This window comes from Macaca thibetana, chromosome 2, assembly GCF_024542745.1.
Source record: "Macaca thibetana thibetana isolate TM-01 chromosome 2, ASM2454274v1, whole genome shotgun sequence".
NCBI classification, from domain to species: domain Eukaryota; kingdom Metazoa; phylum Chordata; class Mammalia; order Primates; family Cercopithecidae; genus Macaca; species Macaca thibetana.
The window spans coordinates 137,288,123-137,309,115 of NC_065579.1; the positions used below are offsets into that span (position 1 = coordinate 137,288,123).

The 20,993-nt window shown below is 37.0% G+C and overlaps 1 protein-coding gene across 1 annotated transcript in view; it reads left to right on the forward strand.

Annotated features, from left to right (window-relative positions):
• GRM7 (glutamate metabotropic receptor 7) overlaps positions 1-20,993 on the forward strand; it is a 912,442-nt gene that overhangs the window by 845,161 nt on the left and 46,288 nt on the right. The window contains exons 9-10 of the mRNA XM_050778591.1: positions 6,321-6,567; positions 12,742-12,833. Coding sequence (XP_050634548.1) covers positions 6,321-6,567; positions 12,742-12,812 — 318 coding nt within the window. The 3' untranslated portion in view covers positions 12,813-12,833. The remainder of the gene's footprint in view (positions 1-6,320; positions 6,568-12,741; positions 12,834-20,993) is intronic.

The window sequence follows — 20,993 nt, forward strand, 5'->3', positions numbered from 1 at the left end:
CAATTTGCCAATATATAATGCATTGTTATTAATTATAGTCACCATGTTGTACAATAGATGTCTTTCTTGCCTTCCTCCTGCAACTAGAATGTAGCTCTCTGATGGCAGGAAGCATGCCTGGCATGTTCACCCTTGTGTGCACAGCACATGGGCCAGTCCAGGCACTTGTATCTCAATAAAAATGGTGAACTTAGTGTGGTTTAAGTTTGATCAGATTTAAAAAGATAAAAATACTAAAAATAAAAAAAGGTAAACCCATAAATGGATGAATGTACAAGTAGTGAAAGAGTAAGGTATTTCATTTACAGCCTATCTGAAAACTACAGCTAACAGTGATCTAACAAATATGGTCAAGCATTAATCATCCCCTAAACCAGTGGTCTGACACCATGAAATAGCTACATAACACTTTTCTGAGTAAATTAAATTTTTATATAGATAAAAGTGGTGATTCATTAGTATTCATATATTGTTACATCATTTTTATGGAATATAATAATTATTAAAGACATCAGTAGTAATAAGACGATTTCTCAAAAATGTGAAATTGGGTTTTTCCTGATAGTTCTAGTCTTATATCTATCTCTGTGCCCTGTGAATTTTTTTCTTGACTTCCTTTTGTTTTTTTGAACAGTACTGAGAATACTCTGGTTTTCAAAGTTGAAGACCCATGATTATTACAATTATTAACAGATTTCCTTGAAATCTCTCAAAATATTCTTCAATTAAACTGATTCTGAAACCTACACAGGAGAGTTGGCAAATTCCAGAGTTGGTTGTAAGCACTATCTAACAAGTTTTCAAATTTCTTAACATCCTAGCAATTGAAAATTAGACAAGGAACTCAGCTAGCACTAAATGTTACACGATTTTATAAAGCAATAAAGGCATCTTGTGATATGCATTAGGCCAAGATGAAAAAATGGCATGGAACATGTTCAAATGAGCTTTGCCTGGCATTGAATTCACCACATCCTTGTGCACTTTAATAGAATATTTGCTGGTACATTTCCATCTGACTAGACATGAATAGGAGTGGATTTTATAAACACTATTACTTAATAACCTATACATGAAAAGTTTAAAATATATAAAGTGGTTACAGTGAAAGCCTTATCCTTAGATCTAAACCCCAGAAACCTAAGCTGGCAGAAAATAAATATTAACAGATAACATTTCATGGGTACTTATTTTCTAGGCACTCTGCTAAACAATTTTCATATATTAATTGGTTACTTATTCACAGTGACCATATGAGGTACAAACTATTATGGTTTTCATTTTATAATTCATAAAACTGAAAGACAAACTAGTTATAGCTGTGGGTTCTGCACATCAGACTTTTAAGAAAAGTATTTTAGAATACTGTACATAACTTTTGCTGGCTTGACTCTGAATTCCTTACCTAAATGCTGTTCAGTTATTTGACCTAAATTATACATAGTGGGTGTTAGAAAAGCCACATTTAACCCAGGAGTGGAAATTCATTTAGGTTGATGATAAAATTAAGGCTTAATTATCAAGATATGGAAATCTCAAGGCAGTCTATGTCCTCCCCGCAGACCTGGGCCATCCATAATTGGCCAGGGTGGGGAAGCTCTTTTTTTCCTTTGGGGATGATCCTCCAACATCCAAAATCAGATTAGGCTCAGTTGGAGGACAGCCCTTGGTCTCAGTAAAACTCTGTACATAAGAACTCCTTTACCTCTACTTTGACAAAAGGAACTGATAATGATCATCAACTGTTACATTTCTAAAGAAATTACAAATAAAGGAAAGTGATGTGAAATGCCTAACCTTAAATAGGGTAGTGCATTATACAATAAGCATCAGGTAAAATAAGAACAACCATGGGACTAAATATAGATATGCCATAATTTACTAAAGAATGTACTAAAGAAGATGGTGGGATGAAAACTCATAACTTCAATGTGAGCCTCCCACCTCACCAAAAGCCAAAGAGTCAGCAGCCTAGCTTCCCTTCTAGGCTTAGTGGGAGCAGGTCCCTGTGGACCAATACCTCTGAGATCTCTGTAGACTAAAGCCTTCTTAGCCTTCATACCTACATATAGTCATGTGCCACATAATGAGATTTTGATAAACAGATTATATTTAATCATGCTTATTCTTTTTATTTATTTATTTATTTATTTATTTATTTATTTATTTATTTGATGGAGTCTCACTCTGTCCCCCAGGCTGGAGTGCAGTGGTGCGATCTCTGCTCTCTGCGACCTCTGCCTCCCAGCGACCTCTGCCTCCCAGCTTCAAGTGATTCTCCTGGCTCAGCCTCCTGAGTAGCTGGGATGACAGGCACCTGCCACCACACCTGGTGGGGTTTTGCCATGTTGGCCAGACTGATCTTGAACGCCTGACCTCAGGTGATCTGCCCACTTCGGCCTCCGAAGTGCTGGGATTACAGGCGTGAGCCACCGCACCTGGCCTATGTTTAACTATATTTAGATACATAAATACCATTGTATTACAATTGCCTACAGTATTCAGGATTGTAACATGCTGTAAAGGTTTGTCGCCTAGGAGCAGTAGGTTAAACTGTATAGCCTAGGACTTTAGTAGACTATGCCACCAAGATTTGTGTCAGTACACTGTGATGGTTACACAATAACAAATTACCTAATAATGCATTTCTTAGAGCACATTTCTGTCATTAAGTGATGCATGACTATACTTATTTAAAAATACAGCTGAGTGTGGTGGCTCACACCTGTAATCCCAGCACTTTGGGAGGCTGAGGTGGGAGGATCACGAGGTCAGGAGATCAAGACCATCCTGGCTAACATGGTGAAATCCCATCTCTACTAAAAATTATCTGGGCATGGTGGCACATGCCTGTAGTCACAGCTACTCGGGAGGCTGAGGCAGGAGAATCACTTGAACCCACGAGGCAGAGGTTGCAGTGAGGTAAGATCACGCCACTGCACTCCAACCTGGGCAACAAAGGGAGACTTTGTCTTACCAAAAAAAAAAAAAAGCTTACTTATTACTTATTAATACTATGTGCTAGGCTCTATACTAAACACTTTATAAATACTTATTTAATCATCAAGCAAGACAGCATTATGAGGTAGGTACTATTATACCCATTTTGCAGATGCAGAAGCTGAGGGGAAGTAATTTGTCCAAGGTCACAAAACTAGTAAATGGGAATTGAACTCAGGCTAGCTCTAGAATCTGCATTCTTATCCACTATGCAGAAGCTGAGGGGAAGTAATTTGTCCAAGGTCACAAAACTAGTAAATGGGAATTGAACTCAGGCTAGCTCTAGAATCTGCATTCTTATCCACTATGCAGAAGCTGAGGGGAAGTAATTTGTCCAAGGTCACAAAACTAGTAAATGGGAATTGAACTCAGGCTAGCTCTAGAATCTGCATTCTTATCCACTATGTGTGTAAAGAGGATTCAGGGGTAGAGGGGCTGTAGAAAAAATATGATTAGTGAAGTTTATTTCAGTTTTCACATACTTTTGAAGTGTTACCAGAGACTGTAAAAATTTTTTAAATGAAAATCAAAGTCTTGATGGTCTCTAGTTTAAAAATGATGAAAATAAACACTTCATAAAATAAACATCATAGTTGTAGAGTCCTAAATTGCTAAGTAGTCTTTGTTAAGAAAAAGTATGTATGTTGCTGGGTACATATTCAAAAGACAACAAGTTGTTCTACCAAAAGACGCACGTCCTCACGGCACTATTCAAAATAGCAAAGACATGGAATCAACCTAGGTGCATCAACAGTGGGCTGGATAAAGAAAATGTGGTACATCTATACCATGAAATGTTATGCATCCATAAAAAAGAACAAAACCATGTCGAACTGTAGGCCATTTTTCTAGGTGAATTAACACAAACAGAAAATCACATCCCTCATATGTTCTTACTTATAAGGAAGAGCTACACATTGGGTAGTCATGGAGATAAAGATGACAATAGACACTATGGGCTAATAGAAGAGTGAGTAAGGGTTGAAAAACTAAACATTAGGTACTATCTTCAGTACCTGGGTGTGGAATTATTCATACCCCAAACCTCAGCATCACGTAACATACCCACGTAATAAACCTGCACATGTACCCCTGAATCTAAAAGTTGAAAAAAGAAAACATATGTATACGCACATACAAATATACATAAGCATATATGCTTGTATAATTTATAATTACATTAATAAGTCTGAATAATTTCATAAACTGCAAAATTCACTCATGAGCAGAAAAACAGAAACAAAACTTAAGATCCCATAGGTTTGTTGACATCCCTTTCCTTTTTCATCTAAGCCATGATTTGCAAATCTCTCATAAGTACAGTGATAGTGGTGACAAAAATTGCCTATGTCTATAATGCCCTATGACCATGTTAAGCCTTTCTTGAACAGTGTAGGCTGGCAGGGTGGAATGACATTAAAAGTCTAAGGGTATGCTAGTAGGGAAATATGAGCTTTAAAAATATGAACTAATTCACACTTTAAAGAGTCATTAATTCAACATTGTTTTGTCTTTCTGTGTTACATTCATTATGTATTATAGTCAGCAGCTGGTAGCTCCTTTTAACCATTTGGAGACATCCATATTCAAATTAATGTTGGCTAGAAAACTGTATTTTTTTCCAGCCAAGATGGCAAAGTTGTCTTTGATTTCAGTATGGCCTCAGTTTGAAGAATTAAGATCAGAAATGTCCAGGCAGCCAATATGTCTAATGGAAATTTTTGTATATTTAGAGATAGGCTGTTTAACCAGTGAGTTATAGGTAGGAAAAAGGTGTCCATTAGACAAACACATGAGCCTATCCATTGTATATTTATCAAGTGCCTTCTTCGCAGACATAATAATGTCCCAGAGAGACAGATCCTGCCTTCATGGAACTTAATACCTAGCCGGAAAATGGGCAGAAAAATGATCAAGGTACTGAGTGCATAATTGCAATGGAGACAAATGATCTAAAGAAGTCCTTTGAGAGCGTATCAGTAAAGAAGCTGGCCTAGACTTGAGGCTGTGAGGGCAGCCTAGGATGGGTGTGCTAAGAAGAAAAGAAGGAAAATTCCATACATAGGAAAACAAAAATAAAGAAAAGGGGCATGGAGAAAAGTTATTCGAATGAGTACAGTTCATTCACGAACTAAAGGACGGCACAAATGGATGGGACCCTGGGAAGGCAAGACAGGGGATCAGGGGGTCAGGGAGGTGGGAAGTAGTGGACAATTAGTCTAAAAAAGTAGACCAGCACAAACCATGAGGGGCCTTGTGAACTCCCTTAAGAATGGGGGTTTTATCATCAATCAATAAGAAGGCACAGTTGTGGAATACCATAGTTGAATCCATTGTCAAGGAACTAGGCTTTCCATGGACAGAAAAGGCAATGGTTGCTGGTTGTTCCATTTAAATAGCCTTTAGAAGTCATGCAAAACACAAGTATGACTGAACACATTGTGGGTGGGGTGGTGGAGTCCTAGATCATGGTAGGGCATATTGTAGACAACTAGACCAAGGCAAGTTGCCTATAGCTTTACTCTTATGGATCACACACTTCCCTACGTTCTTCTACCATCAATTGTTCATATTTACACTGGACAGCAAGCAATTAGTTGATCTGATTTCTTGAGGAAACAATAGGAGACAAGGACAGAAATAGGGGCACCATCCAAACTGCAAATAACCCAACTCCAGAATACAATTTTGCATCTCATTAGTAATTTGACAATATAAAGAGTGGACAAGCCAACATCACTAGGTCTTGTTCACTTGTCATTTGTGGTTTGTAAGACAGAATTAAACAAGAAGGTCTTAGTTTTCAGAGAAACTCAACTCACTATTCAGCAAATAGGGAAAAGGTATGCCTTTCTAGAAAACAATATAAAAAGAGACATATATTAAGATAAAGACTTCTCAAAAGGCCTCAGAATCTCAATGTAGGAAGAAATCATGGAGCGTGAACCTTCTTTTACACGTATGAAAGATAAAACTTAACTACACCTTAATCAAGATTACAGATTTCTGTGGTCTTCATGTCTTTATATTTAGCTGACACTCTGATTAGAAGTCCTTCAACTATGATTAAAGGTCTACTCTGAACTTTAATATAGGAGACTTCTCTAGTGCATGGATTGACCCAACAGCATTCAATCAATTAATATATGCATATACTCTCCAATAACTGTGCAGAGTCATTGTCCTTTCCTTTATTTATCAAAATTCCTGAAGATTGCTTTTTATCTTAGCCATAGTCATTCTTGACATCACTTTAAGTGTTCAGACTCCCTCTGCAGTCATTTTATTTGTAATAGTGCCTTGTGTGTTGTGTCTCCTAGCTCTACATACAAACTACCACGCTTACAATCTCCATGAACCTAAGTGCGTCAGTGGCGCTGGGGATGCTATACATGCCGAAAGTATACATCATCATTTTCCACCCTGAACTCAATGTCCAGAAACGGAAGCGAAGCTTCAAGGCGGTAGTCACAGCAGCCACCATGTCATCGAGGCTGTCACACAAACCCAGTGACAGACCCAACGGTGAGGCAAAGACAGAGCTCTGTGAAAATGTAGACCCAAACAGTAAGTAACTCTCCTTTTCTTTCATCTTCCCATCCTGCATCAAGAAACTTTAGAAGAGGTGGGGTGGGTGTGCTTGCCTCTCTGGAGAACTACTGTGATCGTTCTTGTCATATGGACTGGGTTGCCTTGGTGAATGCTAACTTCTGCTCTTTTGAGTTTGACTCATTCCTGCCACCATTTTCTTTTTGTTCCTTGTTGGAAAGGAGCTTTTGGAGGCTCTGCTTCAGAAGTGTGAAGCCTCCCCCTTCCCTTGCTTCTTGTCCTCTGGTACTGAAACCTCCAACTGACAAATGCACCTGTCAGGTTGTTCTTTCTTGCACCCTTCCTGTTAAGGCAACAACTTTTTTGTCAGGGAAACTTCCATACCTAATGAACTGTACTGGTAGGAATAAAACTGGAATAAATTAGAATTTTGGAAGCATAACTTTTTTCCTTTAGCATGTGAATGTTGAAAAAGTTATTTTTTACTCATCAGGTCTTCTAGAAACATATAAAAATTGGAAAAAGTTGTCAAACTTTAATCCAAGTACACAGGACCAGATACTACCATGACAATGGCATCGTCCTGTGGGAAAAACAATGTCTACCATACCACTGGAGAAGAGTTTTATTCTATGCAAGACAAACCTTAGGGAAGAAATTAAGGAAAAAAACGTTCGATTTAAGATGCTATTATATGGCATATCTGCAAAACTCTAGGACCCTTTAGTCATGCCTGCAAATGTCCCCAGGTAAAATGGGCATATAGCTATCACTTTGTAAATAACACAAGACCAGCTCAAAGGTTAAATGCTTAGAATTCCTAATTGCTAGCTTTACTAACAATATGGTGGTAAGAGTACATTTCAGATTTAAAATACTAGTTTTAAGATTTGTTTTCCAGGAATATTTTGGCTAGTTGCATGTAGAATGAGGCAGATTCAAATATTTGTGATACTTATTCTGTTTAAGGCAGAAGGGATTTCAGGTTATCCATTAAGTCATTCATGACATATTATATTTCAGTTAGAAGCTGATCTTGTTGTCAAAGGCTTAATGCCAAACAGAAGGAAGTCTCAATTTTAAATACTCTTGAGGAAATCCTTTTTGCTCTGGAAATAAGAGAGATATCTTTAATAAAAACCAAGAAGCCAACTGGGTTTGCTCCTGACAAACACTACACACAAAGAACTGTGATTTTGACCTATCTCTATTTACGAATAGTTGAGTGAAAGTTGTGAAATATTTTGAATATATGTAGACAAAGTAACATGATTAATTAACAACATTGTGGGCCCCACTTTGACTTTTGACAGAAAACATCCTAGGACAAGGCTAAAGGAACATACTGAGAGAAGGGAGGAACAGAATGAATGATAGGCTGTGTTGTGTCTCCAGAGCAAGTGGCCAGTTGAGAGGAGGGCAAGTAGATGGTGACTTGCTGTGACATTCAGTGTGATGTAGGAAGAGGCTTTGGGTTGAGACATACCTGGGTTCAAATCTAAACCACTCCATTTACTAGCCATGTGGCTTTAAGAATCACTGAGCTTTTTCTAAAACTCAATAAAATTATGTATAAAAGAGAGAATGACTTTGTCATAAGTGTGTCATAAAATATGTTGTCTAGAAAATACTATATCAGCTAAATGTCAGTGTCCTTCCATTCCTGAAGAGGCAAAAAGCTTTGCTTAGAAATAAATTTCAGCATAATTTATTAAGATATAGTAGATATAAAGGTGCAGTTAAATGTACATTAAACATCACAGGGTAGATAAAACTAAATCCTCAAAAGAAGAATTTATGGCTGGGTGCGGTGGCTCACTCCTATAATCCCAGCATTTTGGGAGGACAAGGTGGGTGGATCACCTGAGGTCGGGAGTTCGAGACTAGCCTGACCAACATGAAGAAACCCCATCTCTACTAAAAATACAAAATTAGCCAGGCGTGGTTGTGCCTGCCTGTAATCCCAGCTACTCAGGAGGCTGAGGCAGGGGAATCACTTGAACCCAGGAGGCACAGGTTGCAGTGAGCTGAGATTGCACCATTGCACTCCAGCCTGGGCAACAAGAGAAAAACTCTGTCTCAAAAAAAAAAAAAAAAAAGCAGCACAGCAACATGGCACAAGTATACATATGTAACAAACCTGCACGTTATGCACATGTACCCTACAACTTAAAGTATAATAATAATAAATAAATAAAAAAAAAAAAAAAAAAAAAAAAAAAAAAAAGAAGAAGAAGAAGAATTTACATGAACATATGTGTGCATTTATTATACCTATACCTGTGTTGTTAAATATATATATGTATATTTATAATTAGTGGCTTTTAATTATAGTTTGTTTTGTCAAATTTGCATTCCATAAAACCTTTATCTTGCAAATATTCCAATAACAGCTTTATTTTTGTACACACACACACAATTTAACTAGATACTGTTCAAAGTCAATAAACAGCAAACATAATTGGAAGTAATTGTACTGGGGAAAAAAAGATGAAATTAGAAGTTTTGAGTTTAGACAATTCGATACTATGCTATTTAAGAATTATTAACTTTCAAAAAACATTACTACTGTTGCTATTTAATGATAAGGTGAAATCCTTGTTGAGGCTTTTTTTGGGTATGACATTGGTTGTCAAAATGCTAACACTGACATTAATGCTAATGCTAGCATAAAATACTCTTTGAAATAGGCATTATGCGGAATGCTTTGTGTGGAATATCTCACTTACTCCTCACAGTACATCTATAGAATAGATGTTGTTATTCTCATTTTACTGAGGAAACCTTGGCTTCACAAGATTAAGTAACATTACCAAAGCCACACATGTAGTTAACAGCAGAAGTTGGACTAAAACCCAGGTCTGACTCTTCAGCCCACGCTTGTTCCTCTTTGCTCCTCTGTTTCTTAGAATATGAATGGCATGTCAAAATTCCAATGCAGGAATTACTCTTTTGGTTTCGTTATTTTGGTTATATAGTTTGTATATGCTGAATATAATGATGTTTGGTGAGAGATTCTTTAAACATACTGTAACGTATTATTGCTTGTTTTGTCTACAAAAACAGGAGTAACCTGAGCTCAAAGAAGGCTGCCCAGGTAGAGGCCTCATCTAATTAATTCAAAAATTATATTCCAGTGATTCCATTTGGAATTCATTTGGTATCTCTTTCCTTGAAAAAGTTTCATAGGGTTTTTGTTGTTGCTCTAAGTGTCTACATAGAGCCAAGGTAAACAATACAGAAAAATAAAATGAAATAGAGCCTTTTTCTCACTACCAGTTGGAAAGATTTTTTTAATTGCTTTAGCTCTTTTGTTATTGTGTAGACACACCCTAAAACACCATGAAAACTTAACTAGATATTTGCTAAACCATAGGAGGAGATTCATGTACCTCCAAACATTGGGGTTTCTGATGACCCAGCTCTGAAAGGTCCCAAAAAAGAATCCAAAGAGCTTATCTGCACAAAAGCTGTCCACTAGTACCTTCTGCAGTGATGGTCATGTTTTGTGTGTGTGATGTCTAATAGAGTAAGCAAATATGGCTACTCAACTGAAGAAATACATTTGTTATTTTACTTAGTTTTTAATTAAGTAAACTTTATTTACATTGCATTTAAATTTAAACACACACTTGTGGCTGTGGCTACTGTATTGGACAGTGTAGCTCTAGAAATTGAGAAGGATTTTATTCTAGGAAACTCAAGTTGAGTCCACATTGGATATAGCTTCCAAAGTTTTAGCGTTGATACTGATCTAGGACAAAGTCAACTCAAAGAAATAAAACATTTGAGATAAGACAAACATACAAACAAAGAGTCATTTAAAATGATCTCAAAATGAGCCACTAATAGGGAAAAAGTAACATCATAGACAGCAATGACGTTTGAAAAACCAGTCCCCAGCAAGGCAAAAATACGTGTAATAGGAAAAGAACAATAGTGAAAAATTCAATTAATAAAAACAGACATGACTATGCTATGCTAGGTAACATTATAATATTCTGTTTAATGCCAAATATAGCTAAAATTATCTCCAGTATCTTAACTGTCATAACAGAGACAAATGACATTATTTTCTGAATTTAAGCTGACTGGTTAAAAACAAACAAAAACAGCTCATGCACTTGAAAAAGGAATTTGTCTCTCCAATAGGCAAATTCTGTACAATTTTTTTCTGAGGGAGGATGTCTGAGAGGAAGCAGAGTTTATACTATGAGCTGCAAAGTAAATAGTAGAACAGAAATGTCCTCTTATTCATTGTTGCTCTAAACACTTAGTCTCGATGTATTTCAATCTTCAGTGTTTTCATTTTTAACAGCTCTGCTCCATCACTGCAGTTTGCCATCTGGTGCATGCATGCTTCTACTCATTCAACTCCACACTGCAACTACATGTCTACATAAAATGAATTTGCTTGCTGTCTTAATATAGGAAGACATTTATACTACCATATTTTTTTCCTGAAGAAATACAATTATCCTGTTAGTTTGCTTCCTTAGCTAACAGTCCATTGTATGAAAGAAAAACTCCATTATGTGTGGAATAAACGAAAAGTAAATCTCAAAATTTCAATATATTTGTGCACTGCTGGCATATTAGATATTCACAGTTGGGCCAATTCTTGCTGGTCTCTGCACTTAGATTGAAAAACAGCAAGCTCAGAGGGCATAGGGCTGTAGCTCAGCTACTTACTGAATTTTATTTATGCAAATAAGACTTCCATTGCTAAAAGTTTAAAAGAACCTGGCCTCATTTGGATAGCTGTATATCTGGCCAAGATGATGCCTTCTCACATTCCTGTCTAAGAAGAAGGGTACCTCACACTGTTTCTCCCACCTGCATCCTGAATTTGGAATGTTTCCCTGCACTCTCTGCAGTTCACTTGGCAGATGTACGTTCATGGCAAACTTGTAGATGCCAGATAAACAAGATGCCATGGTTGTGCTTGGGCTATGGCTTACTGATGGCCACGACGATCCTTTTCAAGTTGGATGGATAATATTAACTAAGAGGCAGCATGGCTTTATTGGGATGGGTGGATAAGAACCACAGCCTTCTTCACCTGGACTGGTATCAACCAGAAGATATTCTGTAAATTGTCTTTGGCTTTCATGCTTTCTTTGGTAAAAGATCACAGTGCATAGTGAAGAGAGGCCTGGCCCTAAGCTACCTTTCTTTTAAGCTACCATCCATTTTCTAAGCTAATGCCCTGCAAGCAGTGCAGAGAAATACTTCAGGGATCTTAGCTAGATACAGAGAGTTTATTCTGGCAGGTCAGCAGCAACTAGAGATGGCAGGCAGGTGGACAGCGAGGGACAACCCTTTTTTTGGATGTGGAGATGTATGACTGATGAACTCACTCTGGGATAGAAAATGGACATAGACTACATAAAAGACTGGTTTAAGCCAATTAACACGTTGTATGATGAAGCACATGTTAGAAGAATAACAATTTGCACCTAAAATACGAAATAAGGTATGGAATTGTATTCTGATGGTGTTTTTCTTGTGCTACCATTTTGCATCTACAATAAGGAAAATACATAAATAACAACTTGTGCTGTTCTCAACAAAATAAATTTATTACATAAAATAGGACTGTCAACATAAGGAGGTATGTTATTTAAAAAAAAAAAGAAAAGAAAGAAAACTCAGGCTGCTGGAAAATGGATGTGGGCACCAAAACTCTACACAAATAATGGTTCCTAGAAAATTCTAGAACACACTTCTGTGCTGTGTTAATTTGTTATGGTTCTTGTTTTGTTTTGCTTCTCCATTTGTTTGGATCCCTAACATTCTCAACATTATGTTACTTGTTTCATCCTCTTGGACTAACCACACAGGCTGGACAGCATGACTGGACTAGGCTGAGAAAAAAGGGCTGGCAAGAAGAAGAAAATAATGCTCTAAGCAGATAGATAAATTATGTTTGGGCTGGTTCCCTCAGCTGTTTCAACTCAAGCAAGTAAAACCCAACTCCCTTAACTCAAGAGGCACCAGTACTCCCATGTTCAGAGGTACCTGAATTGAGGTGACCTGGTCTACCAAAGGCTACTGAACCCACCAAAAGTGTGGGCATAATGTGTATGGTCTCTATCGCAGCCTTTTCCCAAAAGGAAAATAATAATAATAAAACATAATATCATGTGCACATTTATTTTATACATACCTATATATTTACTTTTCCTGTAGACTGTATACCACCAGTAAGAAAGAGTGTACAAAAGTCTGTTACTTGGTACACTATCCCACCAACAGTATAGCTTTTGACTGCTTTCCAAAAGGTAAGAAAACAATCTAATTCTTATTTATTTATGTGTTCTTGTCTCCAATGAGAATTAGAAATGTTTCCATGGAAACTGTGCATGATTACCTGAAAATATATCTATAGGAAGAAATAAATTTTCAAATATGATCTATTTGATAAGCTTAGTGCCAGCAGCTGCCATTGGTCGTATGCCTGCTTAATTTTCTAAAGAATGTGTTTATGAGTATGTACACATTTGTCTTCCTGAACAGCTAGCCAGTAATTGCAGAGAGCTGTTGCTGGTCATTCTGACACATGCTCTACTTTAAAACTACCAGTGGTGAGAAACTATTTCACAGTATTTCTCAATGTATGATTTCCTACTGTGGGTTTAGAAGGCAATGTGGAAAACCTACAAGGAAAGAAGAGGGATGCTTAGTAAAGGCAAACCTAGTGAAATATTTATTCTGGTTTATTTTTACTAAATACCTTCAAAGAAGTGTACACTAAAATGTATCCATTGAAATAGCAACAGATGGCCTTACCATCTTTAACTCAAAATTGTCTTGGTTCCTTCTCTGCAGAAAATAAATGGGTTTACTGGCTGAATTGTCTTGGTTCTTTCTCTGCAGAAAATAAATAGATTTACTGGTAGGGATTGATAATATGTTGATGATTTGTGGCTCATAGTTCTGCCTTTGAGAAATACTGAACCAACTTTACTCATCACACAAAAGCAGAGAAAGGGTCAGTGAAAGACCACAAAGATCTAAAGATTAATTTCAATGCTGGTTATACCCAAGAATACCAATAAATGCCAAAGGTATTCAAATAAATAGATTAGATAAAATGATGATGTATTGTGTGATGTGTGAACCAACCACATGAGTGGGGTGGCATAAGAATAATAATGGATTCACCACAGAGGCTTTTGTATTGCTTTAGGCTCTCACTAAAGAAAATGTACTTTGAAAGAATATTATCATCTCCCTGTTTCAGCCTAAGCAACATTACAAGACAGTGGAAAACAACACTTGCTATGGCAAGCATCCTCATCCATGTGGAACAGGGCATTCCAAACTATGGAAAAATATACAGTAGAGAACATAGAATACGTTATTCAAGTCATGTGGTGGCTTTGAGTAAAACATTATCTTTTGAGTTTCTCTGAACCTCCTATTGTATTTATAAAATAGAGAGACCTCTCTCTAGAGAGATCCCAAGAGAGTAAGCAGTGAGGTCATACCACGGGAGGGGGAAACTATTGCTTAATAATGTAGACTGGTCTTTCTCTTTCCTACATTGATAACATGGGACTTAGATAACTGTTCTGTTTCTTCCCATCTTTGTTTGTGTAATAGAATTCTGAATACGAATAATGTCTTGTGCTCTCTCTCTCTTTTATCCATTTATTGTAAGACAGGATAAGAGTACTTCCAAAGAGTAATGACATTTTCTGTTGACTTTAGACGGATGCCAGCAACTCGGTCTTTAATTTAGGGTATATTGTTCACATAGTTATTTCCTTTTTCCCTATCAACATGATCTGTCCTAGTTTTTAAATAGGGCATTCTTTCCTCCCAGTGAATATGTAACTGTATTCCAGTGAGATTTCAAGTTTTTTGTAGTACAAGTGCTTGTCAAAACACTGGAGCTCATCACTTTAATAGTCTTTTTACATGAGACTGACTAAGAATAAATAAGAAGGAATTTTCCCTGGGTAAAAATGATAGATTTAATCTCAATCCATTAAAAATTCTCTTTTGTTCCTTTCTAAGTTGATGCCTTTGGTTTTAAAGGGAGTCAGATGAAAATATTTTAAGTCAACCTTTTGGTTAAAAAATACTTTTAGGATATACAGGTTAGAAGTAAATTCGAACTTGTAGCAAGAACTGTCTTACTTCAAAGATTTTGATGAGAGAACGTAGTGAGGTCACATCATGAGAGGGGAATAATTGCTTAATAATGTGGACTGGTCTGTTTCCTATGTCAATATCATAGGGCTTTTATTAGTTTATTATTCTATTTCTTCCCGTCTTTGTTTTCACAATGGTATTCCAAATGCAAATAATAATTATATTTGGTCTCCTTTTCTGACCAACTTAAATGTGACTTTAAATATTAAAGATAAACATTTTGTAGAACTGCTTCAAAATAATTGGGGATATAAGTTGGTTTAAGTTACATTAATTCAAAGAACAGGTGATTTACTTTTTCGGGTCAATAATGAGACTAGTAAACTTGGAAGGTCAATGAAAGAAGTCTCTTAATGTTATGTGTTCAAATCCATTTCTAAGTGATTGCTTTCAGGGAGACAAGACAGTAAAAAGAAAATCACAGATTCAAGAGTAAACTTTCACACTACTGTGCTATTAAAACTTAGTGTCAGGCATCATGTCCCAACAAAGCCTAGTAAAATGTTTACAGCAAAGTAAATATTTGCTTATAGGGATTTGAATGAAGTAGGTTCAAATTCAGATGGAACATAACCTAAGCCTGGTTTGAAAATGCATTCCATAACATGCCTCTGTTTAAAAGCACTCTCATGTGACGACCACTCTCAGCCAGGCATCTGCAGAATCAATACTTTCTGCATTCTTTACATGAATATTTATAAATTTTAAAACTCTGCAAAGTGTTATCAACCTAATGACATTTATGTCGAAATGCAATTAGGCACAAAATGAAAAGCACAATTAATCTGGCATCATCACCATGGCTGAGTCAAGAAATAAGTTTTGTTAGGAGGTAAATTTTCACACCCTAGGATGATATTTTGATAAAAAAAACTTTGAGAGTATAATTAAGCCTTGCGAGAATGCCAAACACATGAATTATATTATTGACATCCATTATTGAATATTATAAAAATCATATTTGATTTCTTGTAATGAATGGGATTATTTGGCAATTTTAAGCTTTTTGCAACTGTGCAGTGCAAGTTTTCGTATCATGTTGGGACTCTCCCTCTTTAACATTCAATGTGATATCTCTGCTGTAACTGGAGACCACCTCCTCTTAAAACTCACTTTGAAACACTATAAATATAGCAAAGAATATATGTTATCTGACCTTTGACACTGAATCACCTTGGGAGTAAATGCAGCTATAAATCATTTTGGCATATTTCTCTCTGCCTATGAGGTCTGTGAGACACCATCATTTTTCTCGCCAAGGTTTGATATCTCAGCATATCTTCAAAATCCAATTAATATCTGCCGTCTTGGTTCTGCAACTTGACTTCAACTTAAAGAACTGGATGAATGTTTACATGGCTGCTACTTCTCTCATTTCTTGCATAAAGAAATGTACACATCATACCTCAAAGTCACAAAAACTATGTCAAGTTTTACATATATGCATTGCACTGCCCTATCTGGTCAAGATTTTTTACTGAGTATCCTTAAATTGGGTCAATCAAAGAAATATTTGCCAAGCACCTCTCCTCCGGGCCATCCATGAACTGCCTTCAGGGAGCTCAGATCTGATGGAAGACTCAAAGGTAAGTAATAGACTCAAAGGTGACAAGGGCTCTTCCTCAAGGTATATACCAAGTGCCATCAAGCTGCAGGTGGAGGCCATCACCCAGGATGTTTTGCTTGAGCTGCTCTTAAAAGATAAAGGGCTCCAGGCAGCCATAAAAGGAAAGGCACTCAAGGTAGGGGAAAGTATACACAAAGAACCTGGAGTACAAGAGAATATGACACGTTCTGGTACTAGAAAGCAGTTCTGTGAGGCTATTGGGTTTTGAGGCAGATAGTTTTAGGGAATGAAATGCAGGAAGCAGCCTGAGGATAGTAATACTGAATATCCTTTGTCTTTGTGCCTTTAAGTACAAGGGCTAGTAAGTACTAGGCTGTGAGAAAATGTGCTTGGAATGAGTGGAGCACAATACCTCCCATACCAAAGGCTCCTACTACCTAGAACTCGGTAGATGCACAGTAAACATTTATAAGTGAATATTTATTAGCAATAATAAATATTATAAAAGCAATAATAAGTCTACAGCCTCAGTAGGTGGAATTATATTCTTCCAGATAAAGCCTCTAAGGTCACAAAGACCACCTAAAAAGACAATGTACAAACCTGATGTCACAGGTTTCAAAAATATGGTGTAGTTCTAAGGTACCGTTCCTAAAATGGGTGTCAGTGCTACATCTGGGCTTGTGTAATTAATTTCTTTTGTTGTGCTAAACCCATTTATAAACCAACAAAGTTTTATGCCTATATTATTTCACGGACCACAGATATCTATACTTTCAAAGTGCACATGAACTTGAAAGATTCCATTGGACATGGATCCTAAGGATTTGCTTTAAATAGTTACAGATTCTAATTTGGTAAACACAAAAACATAAGCAATCAAATTGGTGGTTTTCTGACTATTGAGTGCATTTCCTTAGAGACTGTCATTCAGGACAGATTTTGCCTTTTATCATGATACCAAATATCATTTGCATTGAAAAAACACTGTGTATCCTAAACCAAGGTCAGTTAATCTCCAAAATCTTTCTTTCCCCCAATTATTGTGAATGAGCATCTTCCCAATATTCAAGAGAGGTGACCCTTGTGACTTGTTTCCATCTACTAAAGATGTATCTCAACTTTGCAGATTTTTTTTTTTTTTTTTGGCTGTACAGTGGAACTTGGATTACACTTTAAATTAACTTTCTCTAGGAATCAAAGGTAATCATTATTTCTCTCTATGATCTACATGACTATTCTCATTTTTTTTGAAGTTGAAGATTAGTTTTCAATTCCCTTTATATCTCTGCCCTCTTTCATAGTAACCTCTGAGGACCTCAGCTTGCACAAAGAGGATTGAGATAACATTTCCAAAGCTTGTTCTTCCTGAGCTGACCCAACACTTAGAAAAACGTGACATGGATCAGCAACCCCATTTTCTGTAAGTGTTGGTCCAAGTATTGGTCATAACCTTGCATGTGCTATCCTTTTCTCTGGCCAAGAATAAGAAAAACTGGACTGGAAGTCCCACCCTGACTCTGATACTTGGGGTAGCAAAAGCTTCATCACTTAATGGATCTCTGATTGTGGATAAGTTCCAATCCTCAGTTTCCTCTTTAATAAGATGGAAATAAGCTAATCTTGATGAGGTACCATGGAGGTCGCATGAGATTCTGTATATGAAAGCTCTCTTTTGTAAGGGCTGACTGTGCATATGTCAGGGTACATAAGATAACATTGTTGGTCTCTGCTCATCTGTGTTACTTTATTTTATTTTGTTTATTTATTTGAGATGGAGTCTCACCCTGTCACCCAGCCTGGAGTGCAGTGGCGTAATCTCGGCTCACTGCAATGTCTGCCTCCCAGGTTCAAGTGATTCACCTGCCTCAGTCTCCCAAGTAGCTGGGATTATAGGCATGTACCACCACGCCTGGCTAATTTTTGTATTTTTAGTAGAGAGGGGGTTTCATCATGTTGGTCAGGCTGGTCTCGAACTCCTGACCTTGTGATCCACCCACCTCGGCCTCCCAAAGTGCTGGGATTACAGGTATGAGATACCTTGCCCGGCCCTGTGTTTTATTTTAATTGGCTTTCTTTTTTCTTTTTTGTTTTAGTTACATTTTTGTCTATCATAAACTCTTAGAGTTGGAAGTCATGATATCTAGGATTGCCAATAAAGTCAGGCAAGCTTTTCTCTAGGTACAACAATTTCTATTTTCAAGACAGTTTACTGTGGCCTTTTGATGCATCATTAGTAGTCTTTTGGCTTGGTGAAATTGAGAGAGAAGGCTATCAGTCACTCAGCAAAGCTGCTGTGGGCCAGATAGGCTCATACCACCTGATATATGAACCACTACCTGTGATTAACTTTGACAGGTAGCTCCTGGCCAGCTGGCAAGCTGAAGAGCATTTTAAGTACAAATAATAGTTCTGGGGTATGTCTTGAGTGATAGAATAATGACTGAGTGGAACAGATTCCCTTAATTTTAGCTCATAAAAACACATTTGGTTTCCTTTAGAAGCTAGGATCCTACCAAAAAATCAATTAACAAAACTTCTCAGAGATCTTCCTTGATACTTTGAAGTTTGGCTTTTATTGCACTTATATTAAATATGGGACCACCCTGGAGGGCCAGACTCCTTCATCTCAGTCTTCAAAGGGCCTATCATGATCATTTGCAGCAATTTAATAATAATATGCTGAAATTTTCATCATATTTTCACTATTGCTGCAAAGTTTAGAATGTACCCAACTATCTGTTGAGGCAGGTCTTATTGAAAGTTGTGAAAACTGACGTAGAGCAGTGAATTAACTTCCTAGTAGCACACATTAATGAGTGGCAGAGTAGACACCTGTACTCAGATCTTGCGGCCAGAGGTCTTTCTAATGAATTTTTCTGAAATGGAATGGAATAGGGTGAAATGTCTCAGTCTACATCATCTATCTCGCCATCATTTCTTGTTCTCATAAGTTGATTCTAGAGGCCCTCAGTTTGCTAAAAATTAGATAGGTCCTCCAGGGTTTCAAGGAGGGAAACATAATCTGACTTCAGGGCCATTGTGGAGTGAGATGCATCTTACTTTTTTTTTTTTCTTTATGGTATTGCAAAGACCACTGGATATAATTTCACTTCCTCTTGGATTTTTTTTTTTTTTTGGATGGTCTAAAAAATTAAACACTGTAGTTCCTGTTACAAAGAACGTGATCTGCTGGAACTGGAAATGTTTAATTCTCAGAATTCATTGAAATCCATTGATGATCATATTTGACATCTACTGGTCATCCTGAGTGAAGTTTAGCCATTCAGAGTTCAAGCCATGGGTCTTCATATACAGATGGTTATAAGCAGACTCACCTCTGCTTAAGGTAATCAAGTTTGGCATGGAAACATGAGCAAAGGTAATTAAACTCAGAAGATTTGCTAGCATTAAAAAATGGCAAATCCCTGGAACAAAAATGTGAAAAGCTAATTCCCCCACCCCTTCATCACCTGCTTTTCTCTCTGCTTTTGCCATCGCAAAGCTCTATAAAGAAACTGGCCACCAGGGTCATTATCAGTCTGAGCTGAAAATTTGATTAAGTTGGCCTCCTAGGGTTAGCATGAAAAATGCTACATTTTTGTTCTTGGAACTTAATTCCTCTTGCCCTCATTTTTGTCATGCTTGCAAATTTCATTTGCATTTAATTTCCCGTGGTTTGCCAAAGTCCAGACTGAGACTTGAGCTGTTGTTTTTATTCAGGTGAGAAATGCAACTGCAATTGACCATCTGCACTGGCATCTAGTCAAGTGATTGTCCGAGGCAAGTATCTGTCCTTCTAAGTGTCCTAAGGAAGCTTTGCTACCCAGCCCACCAATGAACTTATTGAATGAAAGAGACCTTATCCTGTTTGCATGAGTTTAGTCATGGGCAGTTCTCATCACATGCCAGCAACATCCTCTTAATATTCCAGCATAATTAAGGAAATTGCACCAGAGATGTCTTGAGATCATGGCCCACTAGAATCTTGTCTAGGAGTTTTATTTAAGGAAGACATCAGTGACATCAAATGAAGAAGAGATCCCTACTGTGATCTATTGTGATCTACTGTGATGCAATACTGAAAAGCCAGTCTCTTCCTGGGTACTGGATTCTCAGTTTATTCTGGGTCAAGTCAGCAGGAAGAGTAGCATTCATAGGGGGTTCTGACCCATTCCCATTTACAGGAAAAGAAAATCAAATAAGGTATCAGTAGGTGAAACTTTATCATTAGTGCCAAGCAAGAGAATGCTGATTCTTTAGAAAAGATCATCTCTTTGTGTCTAAATTTCCTTATCTGCAAAATATCAACTCATATGGTAGTAGTGAGAAATAAATAAAGGTAAAGGACTTAGATCAGAATTTAGCATAATGGCAATTCAAATGTTAACCATCAGTGTTTTGATGGTATCATCTCAAATTAACTGGATTTTCTGTTTCTATTTCCTCTAGGAAAGGATTTTGGAGATTCCCATCTGATATTCTTCTATTTGGTCTCTTGTACCCATTGTCTTCCTGTACCACACACATAATAAAGTTTAAGAATGTCAAGCAATCCATCTGCATCTAATTTTTGTTTGGAATAACCTGCAGGATTTTCTAATACATCTTGAAATATCAATACATCTCCAGTCTTGTCTTCAACCTATTTAGTATTGATCATTTTTGGAGCAATGGTGCCTTAAAGTCAAAATTTTGCTGTATTGTCAAATGA